An 18,433-nucleotide genomic window follows, 5' to 3' on the forward strand; every position below is an offset into this window, starting at 1 on the left:
CGTTTTAGAGACCGAACGAGCGAAAGCCTTGTCTTGTTTTGTCCAACCAACAGATCCGAACCAGAATATATTCAATGTGCAGTGATATAAAACAGAAAGGCATCAAACCCACAGCATAAGCATTTGTTTCCATCTAATATACACCAGATCATTCAAACCTGAGTCTGTCAAAAGAGGACAGTTGAACAGAAATAATAAAGTTTGGGCCATGTTCTGAGGAAATCTGCTCAGTTAACTTCTCAGTTCAGACAAACTAAAAGTTTGTGTCATTGATGGTTGAAGTGTCATTTTGTTATCCTTTCAAAAATTCCTTTTGGGTATAGCTACGTACAGTACATACATTCTTGTCCCGTTAGCCTCTCACCCTCTGTAAGACAAAGGCTCTACTCTTGCTTTAGCTATATCACAAACCAGATTATTAAAGGTGGGAATATATTGCATCACCAAAACACGTACGTACGATGGGCAACAAGACTCCCTGTCCAGCGGCACTGGGTTTTGTGGTTATATGGTTTAACGACTAGGACAGCCCAGGCTCTGTAATTGTAGTTTAACTCCCTTAAATAAAATACGGTCCTTTGGGAATTTGATCAGTGCTTACAGTTGCAATATTAAGTATAGGGGCGTGTGACACTTTTCATACCTTTGCTTTCTCTTGACCAGTGTTACATAATGTATGTAAAATAATTAACACATTATACTAGAAGCTAGATGTCCTAAATTTAAATGGCAATTGATTTTGGGGGGTATAACAAGAACTTTAAAAAAATATTAAGAGTTAGATGTATTACCTCTCACCCCTTTTCCTGCCTTCCTGGACGGATACATGTGCACCATTGAATGCTACTGGAGACGATGGACAAGGATGATTACCACATTACCTCCGACTTAATCCACTGTTTATACCCTTCTCCTATAATGATGACCACCTCTTCAAGTATACATTATTTTATTGTTGCATCTTCTTGCAGCCTCTAACACTTGAAGCATAACCAGTGTAAGAAGCTTGACTTGACAAAAACAAGAACCTTATTTGCACTAATTTCAGTACGTGCAACTGTATACGTCAAGCATCTTGGGCACCAAATAATCTTGCGCAATCTTTCCTCTCATCGGCTGATGCCAAAGGCAAAAAGACATCCGACTGTCGTGCCGCTGTCCGTGCGTGATGACGACCCCATAAGGCCCCTGCGTGGTGTGTAGCGTAACATTCCATTGAGAAGAAGAGGGAAAGATGGCGTCCTCTAACAATCCTCGCAAATTTAGCGAAAAAATCGCTTTGCATAATCAGAAACAGGCGGAGGAGACCGCCGCGTTTGAAGAAGTGATGAAAGACTTGAACATCACCAGAGCTGCACGGGTAAGACCTGCACACCCCGGTTGTTTACGTTTTTGTTGCATCGCCGTGTGGCATTTTTTGTCGAGCGCTGCGGAGATCAGTCTAAGGGACGCTAAGCAGCGTGAGATAAAGTTAATTGTAATGTCCGTAGCTACACCAGTTCAGCACCACCAAAATATGTGCTTCACCCTGCCTGTTTTTAAATCGTGCTGGCGTTTTCCAGCTGTAACACGCTCCTCGTGTGCATCGTTAACTAGCGCAGCTAGCTTGATGCAGCTGTGGATGATGTGCACCTGTGCAGGTTTGACCAGTCACTGCTGTCATCTCGTGAGCAAGCGCATCCTCTGACATGTAACGTTATTTAACTGTAGGTCATATAACAACATGTTGGGGAAAGTCGGCTGCTAGAACCTCAATAGGAGCCATTGCTCCATCAGGGCTAAGTTAGCATGTTTTTTTTATCCGGTCAGCTGTTAACCAGCTGTGATGTTTTCCTCCCCGTTAACCAGCCACACTCATCATGTACCCGTCACATTAGCATATTAGATAGCTTTTGTTTTTAACAAGAAGCACATTTAAGACTTAAAATAAATAAATGCTAATAACCAACTCACCTGTCTCTCTTTTTTTTTTTTACTAGATTCATCTATACAGTTTAATTTAGTTAATGTACATTAAGTCAACTTTGTCCCATCAACGGTAAACCGTTGCAACTAATTATTATTTAGTCAATTGATGCAAATAATTGATTTTCATAATTAATCATTCATGTAATATGCAAGTATGCCGAATGTTTTGCTTCCTGCTTCTCAAACGTGGTGATTGACTGGTTTTAATAATAAAATGAATATCTTTGGGTTTGTGACTGTTGATTAAAGAAAACAAGCAATTTTAAGACTCACGAGACTACATTTTATAGACAAAACAATTGATTGGTTAATTGAAAAGATTATTAACTGATTGATTGGTGATGAAAATGATACAATTGCAGCCTGCAGTTTATACTCGATAAAGTATCAGAAAACAGGTAACGGAGGTAGACGCACTGGACTAAAAGACGTTCAGTTTATAATCACATTAAACAGAGTAAAGCAGTATGTTTGGATTTCTTACTTTAAAAAAATTACTTTCAAAGACTAATTAGTTATCAACCAATGCGCTGGTGAGCAACTAATCACTGAATGAACTAATTGTTTCTAGTAACCACAGAAGGAGGAACATCTTGATCTTGAGGAAATGTTTGAGCTGTTTGAGCTGTTTGTTAGCCAGATAGCTGGAAGTGATGCCCACTCATCACACGATGCATCAGTGTAAACCTGAGCTGTGCTGTAATTAACTTCAGGGGAAAAAAACCCCAAAATTAACCAGTCAGTTTTGTGGTCTCTGCCAGATTTCTTTCTGTTGCCATCTCAACATCAATCCATTGCATTTGTTCAGATCATTATCAACGTCATCATTGGTGAAAGAGGACTTCCATCACAGTGTTTTTGTAATAATACTAAGACATGTGGCTCATGTACTCACCAGGTGCGTCTCACATGGAAAGACTGTAATCACACCAGCTGTCAGTCACATCAGCTGATGTGATTTTTTTTTTTTCTTCTTGTCTGCTATGAAAGATGTTGTCTTCCTCTTGATTGTTCATAAAACAGCCAATTTGCCTGTCTCATCGTGTCACGTCTGTCAATTAATGGACTCATTCATCTTTCATTTCACCAGTGTGGACTACAGGTCTCATTCATTTTTAGCATCACTTTCTTTGTGAGTCAGATCAATCATTCACTCATGCTTTCATGCAATTTTACTTTGCACAGTTGCAGTTACAGAAGACCCAGTATTTGCAACTAGGGCAGAATCGTGGACAGTACTATGGAGGCTCACTGCCCAATGTCAATCAGATTGGAAATGGCAACATTGACCTGCCTTTTCAGGTGAGCCCTTAGCCTCTCTCGGCTGGTAAATCAATGGTTTGTTCTCGATCAGTGTACCTTTCTTAGCTGTTGGTGATAATATTGGACATACAAAGGTTGCAGTTATTTGTAGTATTGGTGAAAGATTGGCTCAAAACGGAGAAGTCTGCAGGCTTAGCCTTGGCTATGACGGCAGCTAAGTGTTCAGAAAATGAGCTGCTGGTCAGAGCTGCATAGTCGGACCAGGTTTAATCACCGTTCAGGAGCGAAAATAAACCAGAAGTGTGTAAAACAAGGCATACCAGTTCAACCCTGCAGTGTAATTTGGTTCCTAAATTTCAAAGTATGTCATTGCTTGTCATGGCTTTCCATCTTTAAATACATTTGCCAACTCGAGCATCAGTATGGGGGACCCATGGCTTGACTCATTTTGAAATAAACACATATGCACCATTAAATCCTAAGACATTATCCTAAGACGTAGTTTTGTTGAAGTAAGCTGTTTCGCTGTCCTCATTCACATGCTGTGTTCACTCTAGAACTCTGTGCTGGATACCAGTCGGACAACTAGGCACCACGGGCTGGTGGAGCGGGTTTACCGTGACCGGAACCGCATCACCTCTCCTCACCGTCGGCCGCTGTCCGTCGACAAACATGGACGCCAGATATCCTTTTTTTAAATTTTTTTTTATTTCAAAGCATTAGCTGTTGAGGATGTTTTGATTTCATCCGTTATTGCTTTAAGGTTTCATAGCCTGCTTGAACATTGCTCGGAGGGTTTGCATGTTTAGAGGCACGTTGAGTAGGTTTGAACAGTGTCCCCACAGCTTTCATCTGATTTAGTACTACGTCACTAGCGTTGCTAGAATTTACTGGGGACCCAAAATACAATGAACTCCCTGGTTGTTTTTAAAGTTGGAATGATAAACGTGAGCTTGAATTCATACTTGGAGATCTAAAATACATAAGCAACAAACAGCCAAAGCTTTTTAGTCAAAACAAAGTCTGTAATTAGAACGCATGACTCTGAATACAGCCTTAAACTGAAACGAGTCGTGTCCCAAATGGGTTTTAAAGAATAAATAATAAAATCTATTTACATTTGAGACCTTAGAGTTAAGCAGCGTAGATTTGCCTGATTCCCGTACAGTAGTTTCACAGTTTTATATTTTGGGCTAACGCATAACAAAAACCACCAGATGTGGTGATAAAAAGATTTTGAACAAAGGGTGAAGAGAATAGTTTATTTCGCTTCATGTTTTGAGAGCCTGACGTTGAATGATACAATGCAATACGGTGTATTGTCACACTCCCGTTGACCGGGCTATTCATAGAAGTATATTAGGTAACAAGACACTGACTGAAGCCTTGTTAGCAATTGGCTCGATAACACTTGTGTGTGTTCATTTATTATGTATTCGGTCAAATCAGCCAGCAGACATGAAAGTATGGATTAGCGGAGATCTATCTTTTTATCCCCCTACTTTATTTGTCTTAACTGAATTCACATCGACAGCTGTCCTTACAGCTCAGTTTACCTCTCCCCACCGCCAGACACTAGCTGGAGAAGGTAAGCCACCTCCCCTTGTCCATTTGCCAAAATGATAACTACTAAATGACAACTGGACACAGCTCAATTACAAAAAAAATAATCACATGACTGCATTTGTGTTGATACAACATTTCCAAACTCAACCAACACAAAGAAGGTCATATATGTAGCTGTAAGATAACGGTCTGTAGCAGAATGTAGTTCCTTATGGATGTGATGCGGTACATTTGGCTCTCTGCCAGTGTTGGGGATTTGGCAGTGGTTTTTGCTGACATCTCATCTTTCTGACACATGCAGGACAAACTCGGACTCTGCTTTACACCAGAGCGCCATGAATCCAAAGCCCCAGGAGGTGTTTGCAGGGGGATCACAGGAGCTGCAGCCTAAACGAGGTAATGGAAGATCCAGTTACAAAGACACAGAGCCGCTTTTTATTCATTAATGTGCAATGTACTAATGCAGGCGGCAAACCTTAAATGACATAAAAGGGTTGATGTCACAAAGAAGTAGATCTTAGTTAAATATTTATTGACTAAATGGATACTGATCTCTGGCAAAGACCTCCTTCAGCACGCCGCTACAGTACTTCGTAGAGAAGTAACATCTCCGAATGGAGCTGACTCGAGCTGCTCTAGAGAGGAGGATCAATAATTTACTGATTATCCATAGATTATGTCTTTTTATGTGTGAGGCTCTCCTTTAATGGAGCCAAGATTGGCTGTCATCCACTCGGACCGTCTGTTGGTCACCTTGCTATTTTTAGCCACTCTGGAATCTAATGCACACCACTATATCCTGCTTGACTGGCTCAGATATTGATGACTCATTTCTTGCACTGAATTTGTATTGTTCTGCATGTGCTGATAGCGAAGCAACTGTGTCTCGCTGTGTCACTAATTAGTACTGCTGCTAACAGTGCCTGGGACGGAGACTTCAGAGTCAAATGCAGATGAGGATTTGGAACAGTTGTGGGATGACGAGAAGGTACTGACGTGAAAGGGAATGGCTAACAAGATGTACACTTTTTATGATGCATGTAAATCGCCTCAGATTTACGGCCCGTTATGTTCCCTCCTTTTAGGATGATTCATCAAAGCCCAACACATGTGACGTCCCGGGAATCAAGTGAGTGGTTCATTGTTGTCATTGTTCTCTACAGTGAAACACCACTCGAGTGTAGCAGCCTGTCATTCACACAGACATAAATAAGTCACAATGCGAGCACGGATACAAGACGGCTGGTCTAGGTACACTCGAAATATGCTGGAAAAGCATTTTAACATTAACTTTATCTGGCCTTTTTAGTACTGTGGGAAATGGGTATTATGGTGGTAATGCCACAATGGATAAACATCCCAGTGAACGCCCAAAGGCTGCTTTTCTCCGGTCTGACAGAACTTGTGTCTTTTAGTATATTCCCGTCACCAGACCAGGAGTTGAACCCGTCCATGCTCCCAGCTGCACACAACACCGGTGGTTCGCTGCCTGACCTGACCAACATCCAGTTCCCTCCTCCACTGTCCACCCCGCTGGACCCCGAGGACACCGTGGCCTTCCCCTCCCTCAGCTCGTCCAACAGCACGGGCAGCCTGACCACCAACCTCACCCACCTGGGCATCAGCGCTGCCAGCCATGGTAACCGTTCCTAAATTGAAAACCGTAAAACTTTAGTACACGTAAATGTCAGGTTGGAAAACTTGTGTAATGTCTTCTTAACTTGTAGTCAAAACAGATTTTGTTTAGATCAACAGAAAATATGTTTCTTATAATAAAGAAAGCCACCAAGTGGAAAGAATAGATATTGCAGCTAGAAGTGGCCGATGTGACACTGATCTATGGAAGGTTGGCCTTTTTGATTTGAATATCAATTTGACTCAACAGCATCAATCAGTCATTGAACCACCATGTAAGAGTCATAAGACGTGTGGAGATTGATGTATTGGTCTCATTAATGTGATTTTCACACATCCCACACATACAGTACAGGCATACAAATATACATTTTAACCGCACACTTCATTGGGAAAGATTTAGTGGCAGCTGTAGTTGGTTGATGGAAAAATAATTTCCATTCATCCAATATTTGTTTGTTTTGCCCATAATTGGCTTTTAGGTAGCTCATGTTAACATCTTTGTGGACACGGCCAAAGATGTTTACTTTAAACTTTGTTTTGTTTTTTTGCATTTTTAATGCAAGTGTTCAGAAATCAATATTAAGCTTTGTTGAAGTTCTTTCCTTCAGTAGTTTTTGTAAAATTGCTCATTGTTGCTGTTTTTTGTGTGTGTTTTTTACTTTACACCACTAAGCAGGTTTGAGTTGAGTGGCAAAGAAAGAAACCTTTCATATGTACTCATTTTTTGTCATTTCCTCGCCAGGGATCCCCACCTCCTCTCAGCCCACCATGACTGTAGCAGCCCAGCGCCGGCAACCACCCGTGGTGCCGCTCACCCTGACCTCTGATCTCCATCTCCAACAGTCCCCACAGCAGCTTTCACCCACCCTCTCCTCACCCATTAACATCACGCAGGTAAGCTATAACTTAAAGTTGTGGCCTGAATCTTTGCAGCTTTTGTTTATCGCACTCAACTGTAACATGGTCTGGGTGGCCGTTCACAATACTGGAACTGGCCATCCCCATACAGCTAGCGAAAGAGAATATCAACAAATGCCTATTTTTACACAAGTATGTCTCCACACTATTAACTATGGTTGATAAAATGTGGTTTGGTGTTTTTTATATCATCCTAACAGTCAAACTACATGCTCGAGCAGCTTGTCACTCTGGAGGGCAAAGAGCTGATATTACACTAAATGAATCCTCCAGTTAATTCTGCAAATCTCACATGTAATGGGACTATCCTAAACGGGGTCCGTGTGCGTCCTTCCTTAGGCCGAGTCGTTGACCCTGGAGCAGCAGCTCTCCCAGTTCCCTTTGTTCAACCAGCTAACTGCTCAGGCCCAGGCTCAGCTCCTCAGTGACCTCCAGAAGCAGCAGCAGGTCCTGTCGCAGGGCATCCAGCTCATCACCTTGCCACCTCTGGCCTCACCTGGTACCACTGCCAGCAGCCCCTCCCCAGACAGCCAGAGCCAGACCACCGCCAGCATCAGTATCGGCTCGGTAAGAAACCAGGTAGTCCAGTCACAAAGCAGAGACAACAATGGAACCATTTTGCTTATTCTCAGGATTTCTGTTCCTTTTGCCGCCCTATTGTTCTGAAAGTTCTTCAGCTACACAGATTACATCCCAGTAAATATCTTCACATCCTGTTATGCTACTGGACTTAGACACTGATTTTAACTCTCCTCATTAGGAGAACTACAGTATATCTTAATCATGACTACCAGGTTGTTGTTTTTTACCTCAGTTACTTTCAAAGCAGAGCATTTTATTACTTGTATTATGTTCTAGTTAAAGAAGATAAACGAATACATGGATACAGAAATACGACTTTGACCATTCTGTTAGGCAACAACCTCTTTAACGTTACATTTTAACAACACTACGACCAACAGATGTTACTATTCTACAATCACATTTTTCAGATGTGTGGACAAACTGGCCTGCCACAGAGTTGTCCCATAATTTATCTGGTGGTGATTGGTATTATTTCTACTTCTACGCACTATGCATAATGAGCAGATCCGAGGCTGATGCCTTCTCACATGAGATTTGTGTGTGACAGGCATGAAGCTTAGTGCTAGCTAACCCTCTTCCCTCCAACAGTACCGCAATCAGACTGGCTCACCAGCTACTCAGTCTCCAACCTCCCCAGTCTCCAATCAAGGCTTCTCCCCCGGCGGCTCGCCTCAAGTAAGGGCCCACCCACCGAGCTAGCTGCTGTTTGGGGAAGGGCTTTGCGCCTGGGGGAAAGCTAATTTTAGATGAGTTTAGGCTGCTTTTCATCCTCCGTATCAGCAGTTAATCACTCATGGTGTCAACGGCTGCATAACTCATTTCTTCATCGCCACTGTCACTGTTCACTGTGTGCATGATGATAGTTTGTTGATGGAGGCCCTGAATGTTGTTAGACATGCATTTTTGATGTGCTTTTAGTATGCACCACACGTTATTTAGATGCTTTTCTCCTACGGATGAGCTGCAGTGTCACGATAAGGGGTCCGTTTGGTCCAACAAATAGACCAATAATTTAACTCTTTTTTGTTACAAATGCTCCTGCACATATACTGCCATGTTACTGTGAGACTTCATTATTATCATCATCATCATCATCAGCCGTTTGTCTTTACCGACTCAAGAACTCCTGAGCTGCTAGTTGGAGCGTATAGCTTGACTCGGTTTACATCTGCTATTCACATACACATAAACCAAACGTATCCCTCTCTCCACCGGGGGAAAGTCATAACAGCTGAATCCCGACTTCAGTAAAACATTTTGGCAGAAAGGCAAGGACAGCTTGTCTGTGTTTGTAATACATTTCCTTCCTCATGAGACATTTGCAAAACAGATATTTAAGTATATTATTATTATTTTGGAGTTATATCTCCCATGTTTACTAGCTGCCAGTTTTCTTCCTCTGTCTTTTGTTGGTGCCTCGCGGTATATCTTGACAGGTTACCGCTACTTGCAGATCAGTGGAATAGTGCGAGGCTATTGATAGGACTGTATGAATATAAGATAAACAAAAGACTGAGACTCCACCACTAAAAATGTGAATCACACAGTGTTGGTGCTTTTCCCATTGCAAGAATATTTTCAAGGAAAATTCCAGTATTTGTCAACCTGGGCAGTGTTCTCATACTTTCTTTGTCAATAGTGACGACTTGGAAAATGACATTTTGCTTCCTATCCCTATTGTTGAGATTTAGGAAACACTGAAGCCATTTTTAGCTGCTGCAACTGTCCAAAAAACGTCAATTTAAGAGAATTCATGTCAAACACTTAGTCTTTGATTCAGACTGAAAGTATATGTAGTTTCATGGATGCAGTGCAGCAGGTAGTTCAGTAAGCTGACCTACCTACAGTTCAACAGTTGCTCAAAAACACGTGTTTGAGATGATTTCTGTTAAACTGAAGCTGCCACAGCAGAGGTGGAGAGTTAAGACAGATAGTCGCAATGGACAACAATATCAGAATAACGCTCGGTGTGACAAATACCAGAATTTCCCTTTTTAACAAGTAGACTTGTGTTTGTGTCGTAGTGAACAGGGCCGTCGCGGGCAACACAGGGACGGGCAACACAACCACACATTCATATTTCCATTTCATCTGTTTGTTTTTGTCATTTAACAATCCTTAGGTTATTATTCATGTTTTCTAGTGTTTCACCAGCCTCATCTTTCTGTCTCTGAACCACAACGGCCCTGGTCATGAAAAGCATTTGCTTTGGTCGCTGCTCAGTCTGACGTGTGTTTCGCTTGTGTTTTCTGTTACTCCATCGCTAAATTGTCTGCTCGTGGGCCGCCGGATAATTCTCCTTCTGGCTAATTCTGTTATGGCGTTTTTAATTGTCGCTGCTCTCTTGACATTAGTTCTGACGTTCATGGCTTACTTCTCTTCCTCCAGCACATTCCCGTGGTGGGCAGTATATTCGGCGACTCCTTCTATGATCAACAGATGGCATTGAGGCAGACCAATGCCCTTTCTCACCAGGTGACACAGAGCGCACCAACAACAAGCAGCGATGACGGATATGTTTTCCCTCTGATAGTCCCTGACTATTACAATTCTGTACTTTTTTTTCCTTTTTCTTAGCTGGAGCAGTTCAACATGATCGAGAACCCCATCAGCTCCAGCATCCTTTACAACCAGTGCTCCACCCTCAACTACACACAGGCGGCCATGATGGGCCTCACCGGGAGCAGCCTACAGGACTCGCAGCAACTCGGCTACAGCAGCCACGGCAACATCCCCAACATCATCCTAACAGGTAGTGACACCACAAGTCCATCAGAGTTTTCAGATGCTCCACACATGTTGTTGTATACATTTTCCCAATGAGTTTAACTACTATTCCCAGGATGAAATTGGCCTCTCTCCTCTTCTTCTAGCACAAGCAAAGGCACCTGTCATTTTCTGTTGATGCTTTTATGTCCGGTGACTTAAAGCAAAGTTATACTCTGTCAAAGTGTTGTAGTTTTATTATTTGACAGGAATGACGTATACGAAACATACAGATATACAGGACTGTCTCAGAAAATTAGAATATTGTGATAATCCCCATACGTGTGATTTAGTTTACTGAACCAAGCTGAGTGTTTTTCAAGGCTCAGGAAACCCTTGCAGGTGTTTCGAGTTAATTAGACGATTCAAGTGATTAGTTGAATACCCTACTAGTATACTTTTTCATGATATTCTAATATTTAGAGATAGGATATTTGAGTTTTCTTAAGCTGTAAGCCATAATCAGCAATATTAAAAGAATAAAAGGCTTGCAATATTTCAGTTGATTTGTAATGAATCCAGAATGCATGACATTTTTGTTTTTTTAATTGCATTACACAAAATAAAGAACTTTATCACAATATTCTAATTTTCTGAGACAGTCCTGTATATACATAGCGAAGCTCATTTTCATTCCAGGGGCTGGTGAACAAAAGCTGGTGAACAATAAGACAAACGACATATATATATTACAAACAACAAGCATTATAAAACAGTGTTCAATATGTGCATAGTCACACAATGCATATGGTATTTACAGAACAGTTGTGGTTGAATGATAATAATTGTCAGTCCACTTGTGCTTGTTGCCCCATTGGATCTATTTTCATGCTTCTGCGGCAGCCGTGGTTGGAAGCATTGTGTGTTTGGGTTGTCCGTCCGGTCCATTCCCGTGAAACAGGTTGTTTGTTTTTTTTTGTCAAGAACTCATTTGCTAATGGCAATTTTACACGAATGTCAAAAAGGATAAAATGATGACATTTGGACAGCCATGGATGTGAACTGCAACATGACTTGTGGCCTGAGGTAAACAACCGCGAGCCGGTAATTCTAGTTAGTCATGTTTCTGTGTCCCGAGATCTCAACGATTACTTTGGTAAGTTAATAATAACATAGTGAAAACAGTTAGTTACTGTTGTTCGTCAAACATGAAAAATACCTCCTTAAATGTAATTTGAACCTAATGTAAACATGTTTACATGATATTTGCTAAACTTGCCTTTTTGTCTCTCAGATGTCAGTACCCTACATTTTTTTTTATTGGTGTCACGTATCTCAGTCACAGGAGAGTCTCCGCCGAGCCTCTCCAAAGAGCTGACCAACTCTCTGGCGGGTGTTGGTGATGTCAGCTTCGACGCAGACTCTCAGTTCCCTCTGGACGAGCTGAAGATCGACCCGCTCACCCTGGACGGGCTGCACATGCTCAATGACCCCGACATGGTCCTTGCTGACCCGGCCACCGAGGACACCTTCAGGATGGACAGGCTGTAACGTAAGAAGCCGACTATGGCCGAGAACAAGAAGAAAATAAAACACACTAACTTGTGAATGGAGAGAAACTAAGGGCCGGATGAACCCTCTCCCTCGTTGCATGGCCGTCCAGCTGTCTGACCTTGCCCTCGACTCCGTGAAGCCCTTTGTAACGATGCGCCACAGGGAAAAAGACATCCAGTGGCTTGCCGGGGAATGGCCTCGCTGTCGTTTTGAATGAGATTCGTCGCTCAGCGCTTTCGCTAGCCTGCTGTGGTTACAGTATACCATTACATGCCACATATATTCCAAAAAAACGCACATTTGACAATTATTTTTCTTCTCATATCCACTTTAATATTTATTTTGTCCATATTTGCTGGTAGCAGGAAGCTGCTAGGACATTGGGCTAAACCGTACCCGTTTTACCGGCTGTGTTTAAAAAAAAACAAACGGAAAAGAAAAACATACCACAGCCGGTTTGCTTTCACCCTGCAATCAAATGAATCGGTTTTCCCATCATGCCGTAACGGCTTTCTATTTCACACTCAAAGCTTTATTTTTGACAACCAAATGTTATTTTCATCGTGTACTGTATGTTTTGATGCTTTATGCGTTTACATGTCCTATTTATTTATTGAGTTAAAGATTTTATATTCCATTTCATAATTTCAATTTGATGCCAAAATGCTCTCTGTAGGCATAGTGTGAAATTGCACTGATGTAATTTGTGTCTATTTATGAATTACTAACATATTTATATATGTGTTTGTTAAGCTACTCGGTTAATGAAGGAGTGCAAAACCTCCCCACAGTTGCTCTTTGGTGTTCGATGTGCCATTCTCTGATGTAGGACGTGGTAGACGTTGCCATGCTGCAGCCCAACGGTGAAATCTAAATATCATAGTTTTTAGCACAGCGCCAGAAAATGCTGCGTGCTCCAGAAATGGGTTGGTTTTACGCCACTTGAATTAACTTTTTCTGAGAAAATCATCAGGTATTTCTATCTAACTAGAAAGCAAGAAAAACTAGTCCAAATTAATTTTCTGCCAGTGAAAAGCCAATATATATATAAATATAGATATATATCCAGACTGAATTTCTTTTCAGTGAAGGAAGCTGTCTGTTTTTAAACACTAAAATCTTAAATCTTTTTAAGTCGTCACTGTGAAATCACCTGATTTTGCCTTACATGAGTATTTTACTGTTCTACTTAAGTGTCTAATGTGACAACGTATTTTCGTAACTTATTGTAACATTTTCTTGTATTTGGGAGGAACTAAACTTTTGGTCAGTGGTATTTGTGGTTATGTTGTGTAAGGTTTGACAAATCAATGTACTGTATTTTGTATCGGTACAGTTTATAGCCAAATTGTTGATGTTTTTTTAAAGTGGGGCAAAAAAACGCCAACGAAAAAAAAATATCGAAGGATGGGTTTAAAGCGTTTGAGAAGGAGTGCAATTATGGGGAGGCTTTTTGCTCCTTGACAGGGAAGCTCTAACAAAAACGCGAATGACTTTTGTCACATAGGTTGTCAACAACAAAAGTACTAAGTATAGGGATTTTAATGATTGATTGTTGGTAATGTAACAGTATCGAAGCCTCCGAATGGCTGTTTTCATATGATGGAAACTATTTCAGAGGTTATGAATAACAGGGTGTTTTTTTTTTTTATTTGACTATTTTACTCAACTCCAATTCAGTGTTATAAACAAAAAAACTGTCACATAAACGATCGAGGATATGGTAGAGTCTAAAATTGTTTACCGAGAACTGTTTACACAAATTTCATCTGAAAATGTACATATTGGTATTATCGCTGACTACATCCATGACGCAAACTCCTTTGCCAAAATGTGTTGAACAAAATGTGTCAAATTTCAATCTGCCTTGGCCTTTTGTCAGAGTTTCCCTGAGAGGTGCGTGTGCGTGTGCGTGTGTGTGTGTGTGTGTGTGTGTGTGGGATCATGTTTGGTATATTGTAATGTTCATGTACAGACGTGCTACTCATTTACTCAACCCCTCCATCCCGAAAAGGAATCCCGTTTGGTTTTTCTGTACGCCTCTACAGTTTGTCCGCTGTGATCCTCCATCAAAGGTTCTGTTTGCCTTCAACAGATTTGTGATTCCTATGCAAACGAGTTACACAAAAAACAACCCTTAAAAGAAGAATCCACCTCTGATGTTTTATTGTTTTTAACACGTTCCGGGAGTAGAGCTGGATTTATTTTTCTGAAATGGTAATGGCGGCAAATGAAAAACTACACATCGGAGCTACTGAGACAAAGAAGGAAGTGTTAATGTTCAGCTCCGGCCGTTTTCTCCTACATGTTGCTTAGTAAAGGTCATTAATAGTTAAGTGCTTTTGAGTAATTAGAAAAAAGGCCCTGTATTCTCCTCTTTAATGTTACAGAGCCCCGAGAGTCTTTTCTTATTTTGTATCATTTATTATTCCTGTCGGGACTTTGGTGGCTCCTTACTCGTTTCCATAATCAACAAAAAATGATTGCTCCGACTAAATTATGAAGGCTCAGCTCAGTTATTCTCTCCTTTTCAGCTAGTGGACACATTTGTAATTTAAGAGTAAGTCTGTGTTAGAAAATGAAAAACATATGAACTGGATGAGTTTGAGTACATTGAGCGTTGCAGTGGTGCTATGACAATCAACGAGTGAAATCGTACGCTGAACTACACATTTGTTTCTATGCCAGAGTAACAAGAAACATAAATCCAGCTCTACTTACAACACTTTTTCTTTTTTTTTGTGAACCTCTACTTCTTCAGTTGGTAATTTACAACATTCTCCCGGACTTCCTGTCCACCTTAACACAACTCTTACTGTGTCCCTGTAGAAAGAAAACCGTTCTGATGCGAAACCTTGTCTCACTGCTGACATTTGAGATCAATGAAACATTTCAGTGCGCTCCCTGAAAACATCCGGACGTTTGTTCGTGGGCCTGTCGCCCAAAGGAGGAAGACAAATAAACCACTAAAAAAAAAGCCCCAGAAATGCACAACAACTTTCCCAGAAGCCATTTTTATTTGTTGGATTTTTCCTTTAAGTCACTGAAACAAATGTAATGTGGAACTCATTCTCTCCAGATAACGTGTTTCCAAAGGTGGTGTTCCTAAAACAAAATGTGTTTGAGCCCAAACTTCACTGCATCCCCAGTATTGCCATTGATTCGGGCATTCCCGTCACCTCTTGTCATCCTGCTGAGTACTAGTCCTTCTCACTGACCTTGTACATACGCTACAGCTGAAACGAAATGCATGACTAAACTGACAGTCAAAACCTCTAAATGAAGGCCTTCTATAGCTCCGCAGGTTTGATTTGTGTAACGTAACACTATCACATAGTCTAAAGGGATGCATGTATGGGTTTCTCCTGTGCGACGGTTAACTCCTGTTAAGTGACTCTGTGACCTCCGTCTCTGTATAATGCTACTTCAAGAATGAAAAGAGAATGTATTTTTTTTTCTGTGGCAGTGTCCTAGTTTAAGCCTGTTCGCCAAATGAAGTTTGGAGTTTTTGGTCCCGTCACAGTCGGACCAGACTCGTTCTTCTGTCTGCTCTTCAGTCGCCCCCTCTTCTCCTCTGAGGAATCGCTCAGTCTCTCTCTCGCTCTCGCTCTCTTCCTGCTGTAGCATCTCACCGCATACAAGTGATTCTGGTATAGTCGATCCAGCCCCTTCCTGTCCGTCAGCACAACCCTTTTTGGCTTTCTTGAGAAAATGGAAACAGGTTTTGTCTCGCAGAGATTGCAGATTGGCATGTGCACTGATTGTTTGCATACTTGGACTTCTGTAGCTTGTGCGTTACGCAGTCAACTGCATGACATGATAGACACATTGAGCTGGTTATTATCCCACGTAATGTGCAGGAGTTTGATCTAGCTATGCCGAGTGTTGAAAGACATCAGATATGATTGTTTTATGTTGTTGTTGCCTATCATGCCAGGTTTTGGACTGTGTAAAGTGTAATACTGTTTTTTTTTTTTCTGTTTTTGTGCAATGTTTAGTCCACTAGTTGCTTCGCACTTTATTTGAGACTTCCTGGCTTTTGAGCAGGGACTGCTCTGCCCGATGTGAATGCTGACTGTTTCACTCCAGATGTATGCTCCGGAGATATTTTCATGTGAAAAAGATGAATTCTCTATTTTCCTTTGTAAACTATATTTTGGCTTGTCTTTGTTTGTTTTTATCTGTGAAGATCTTAGGGGATGCAAAACTAGAAAGGGCTTACTCCAGTGCAGCTTGCGTTCTCGTGATGTAAAGGAACGGCACTCCGAATGTATCTTTGTTGGTCATATTTCCCCCCCACATGAAAAATTGCAGTTTTCGCGAGTCACGGTTCTTACAGTGACAATAGATAGAAGGTAGTTGCAACCTCAATAATACTCAAGTGAAGCAGACGGTCTCGTGACTTTGACTACACATACTGCCGAGTACTGTACGTCGCTGCAACGCAGTCTCACTTTGTGAAATTAGCTGCAACTCTCAAGTGCAGGTTAAATGTTTTTGCACATGAAGATTGCGATTACATCAAAATATGTCAACTCGTTTCCAGCTGCATGAAACGCCTACCGGCAAAACATTTAGTAGATGAAGCCTGCTGTACTGGAGAAGAGTTGGACATATTTTACTTTTGATACACTTAATACACAACAAATAGTTTGACGAAAGGCATTAGATGCCTTATTTCATTTATCACAGGTTTGCTAATTAGGTTAGCTAACAGCTAGACGTTTTAGTTCAAGTCAGGCAGCTAATACACCTTTTGAGTAAAGTTAGGAAATAGTTATTTTGTGTAAAAAAAACTTTGTCCGACACAGTTGGTCTTTGCCCGATCCTTTCTTGGTAGGAAAACATTTTCTTCTAACATATTGAGAATGTTTGCATTTTGGGACTTTTGGCTAATTTCACAATCTTTTGCTGTGTCTGAGGCTAAAGACTAAAAACAAAGAGCAAAACCTTTCAGGCTAGCCAACGAAAGCTGGAAGTCCATTTTCCAAACCGATGAGAAGAACAAATCGGCTCAAAGTGTATATTCTACACTATTTAGTTTTGACTCATCTGCTTGTTTAAGCCTGAGACACCGTTGACCTGCATTACTTGTTAGCACAGCTTATGTTTACGTTGTGTTGAAAAGCAGTGAAGCTGTAAAATGGTGTTCCAAAGTGAAGAAGCAGATGAGTAACGCTCAAACAGGAGTCCCGTGTTTAAAGGTGTATCCTCGGTCCCAGGATAAAAGGAAAGTCTTGCTGCTCGGTCTTTACTGCTTTGTTCCCAGAGGGTTTTAGGTTGTGAATAAAATGTCCCTTTAATAACACGGGGTTTTGACTGAAAATGACTACAACTGTCTCTGGAAAAAACACAGTTTAAGTTGCACTTAAAGCTTATAGTGAGAATAGCATAATATCACTGTTGTCCTGTAAGTTGTAGTAAAAGATCTGTAGTTCTCTATTTGTTGCCATGTGATTCTCCTTATGTGACCATTTGTTTATAAGATGAAAGAAAAATGTCAATTAAATTGAATGTGGAAGACAAATTCTTCTCTGCACATAGTCTTGATTTGCAGAATATGCTGATTGAACTGTCCGATGTCATTTTACAACATCGCAGCGTGTTTGCTGTGGACGTGCATGGTGTTTCGATCCTGTTGTATATTGTCTTTGCTATCGTTTCTATTTTGTAATCTGTATTTCCAAATGCAAAATTTAAAAGATTATTTTGGATATATGCATGCTTGTGAAATGTTCAGAATGTTGATTTCCACTAAAAGCTGTCGAGTTTGAAAAAAAGTCACGTCTGTTACTTAAAATCAAACATTTGAGCTTTTTTACAGGAGAGCTTTTAGATGATAGTGCTTAAACATTCATATGTTACATTTATATTTAATTTAAAGATGCTTTTCATGATGAAAATATTTAAAATAATTGACACATTTAGAAATTCCACACTTGATGCATCATATTTGAAAATACCTCTCACATTAAAGCTAATGAGCTAAGTATAATATAGCTTATACTATATTATTAAAGCTTGTATTCTATTATAGTCGATTAAAGACTAGAATCAGTCATTTTAAATATGCACAATCAGCTGCCGCAGTAAATGGTCACACAATGATAACTTAATCAAAATGCCTCACATCATTTACCAAAATCCACATTTATTTATTAGTGACAGTTAAATCTTTGCAATAGATCTTTCTTCAAAAGTATAAATTGAAATTTGAATATACAGTGGACAATAT

The 18,433-nt window shown here is 40.7% G+C and overlaps 1 protein-coding gene across 1 annotated transcript; it reads left to right on the forward strand.

Annotated features, from left to right (window-relative positions):
- Positions 1 to 1,228: 1,228 nt before the first annotated feature.
- Positions 1,229 to 12,195, forward strand: crtc1b (CREB regulated transcription coactivator 1b; the record flags this gene model as incomplete). Its single annotated transcript, XM_079158456.1, has 14 exons — positions 1,229 to 1,360; positions 3,154 to 3,270; positions 3,789 to 3,922; positions 4,766 to 4,819; positions 5,099 to 5,193; positions 5,703 to 5,785; positions 5,883 to 5,926; positions 6,213 to 6,436; positions 7,178 to 7,329; positions 7,693 to 7,920; positions 8,527 to 8,613; positions 10,327 to 10,413; positions 10,516 to 10,690; positions 11,984 to 12,195. The coding sequence occupies exons 1-14, from the start codon at positions 1,235 to 1,237 to the stop codon at positions 12,193 to 12,195; spliced, it is 1,818 nt and encodes a 605-aa protein (XP_079014582.1). The 5' UTR covers positions 1,229 to 1,234.
- Positions 12,196 to 18,433: the final 6,238 nt, after the last annotated feature.

The sequence above is a fragment of the Pholis gunnellus genome (genome assembly GCF_910591455.1).
Source record: "Pholis gunnellus genome assembly, chromosome: 4".
Lineage (NCBI taxonomy): Eukaryota > Metazoa > Chordata > Actinopteri > Perciformes > Pholidae > Pholis > Pholis gunnellus.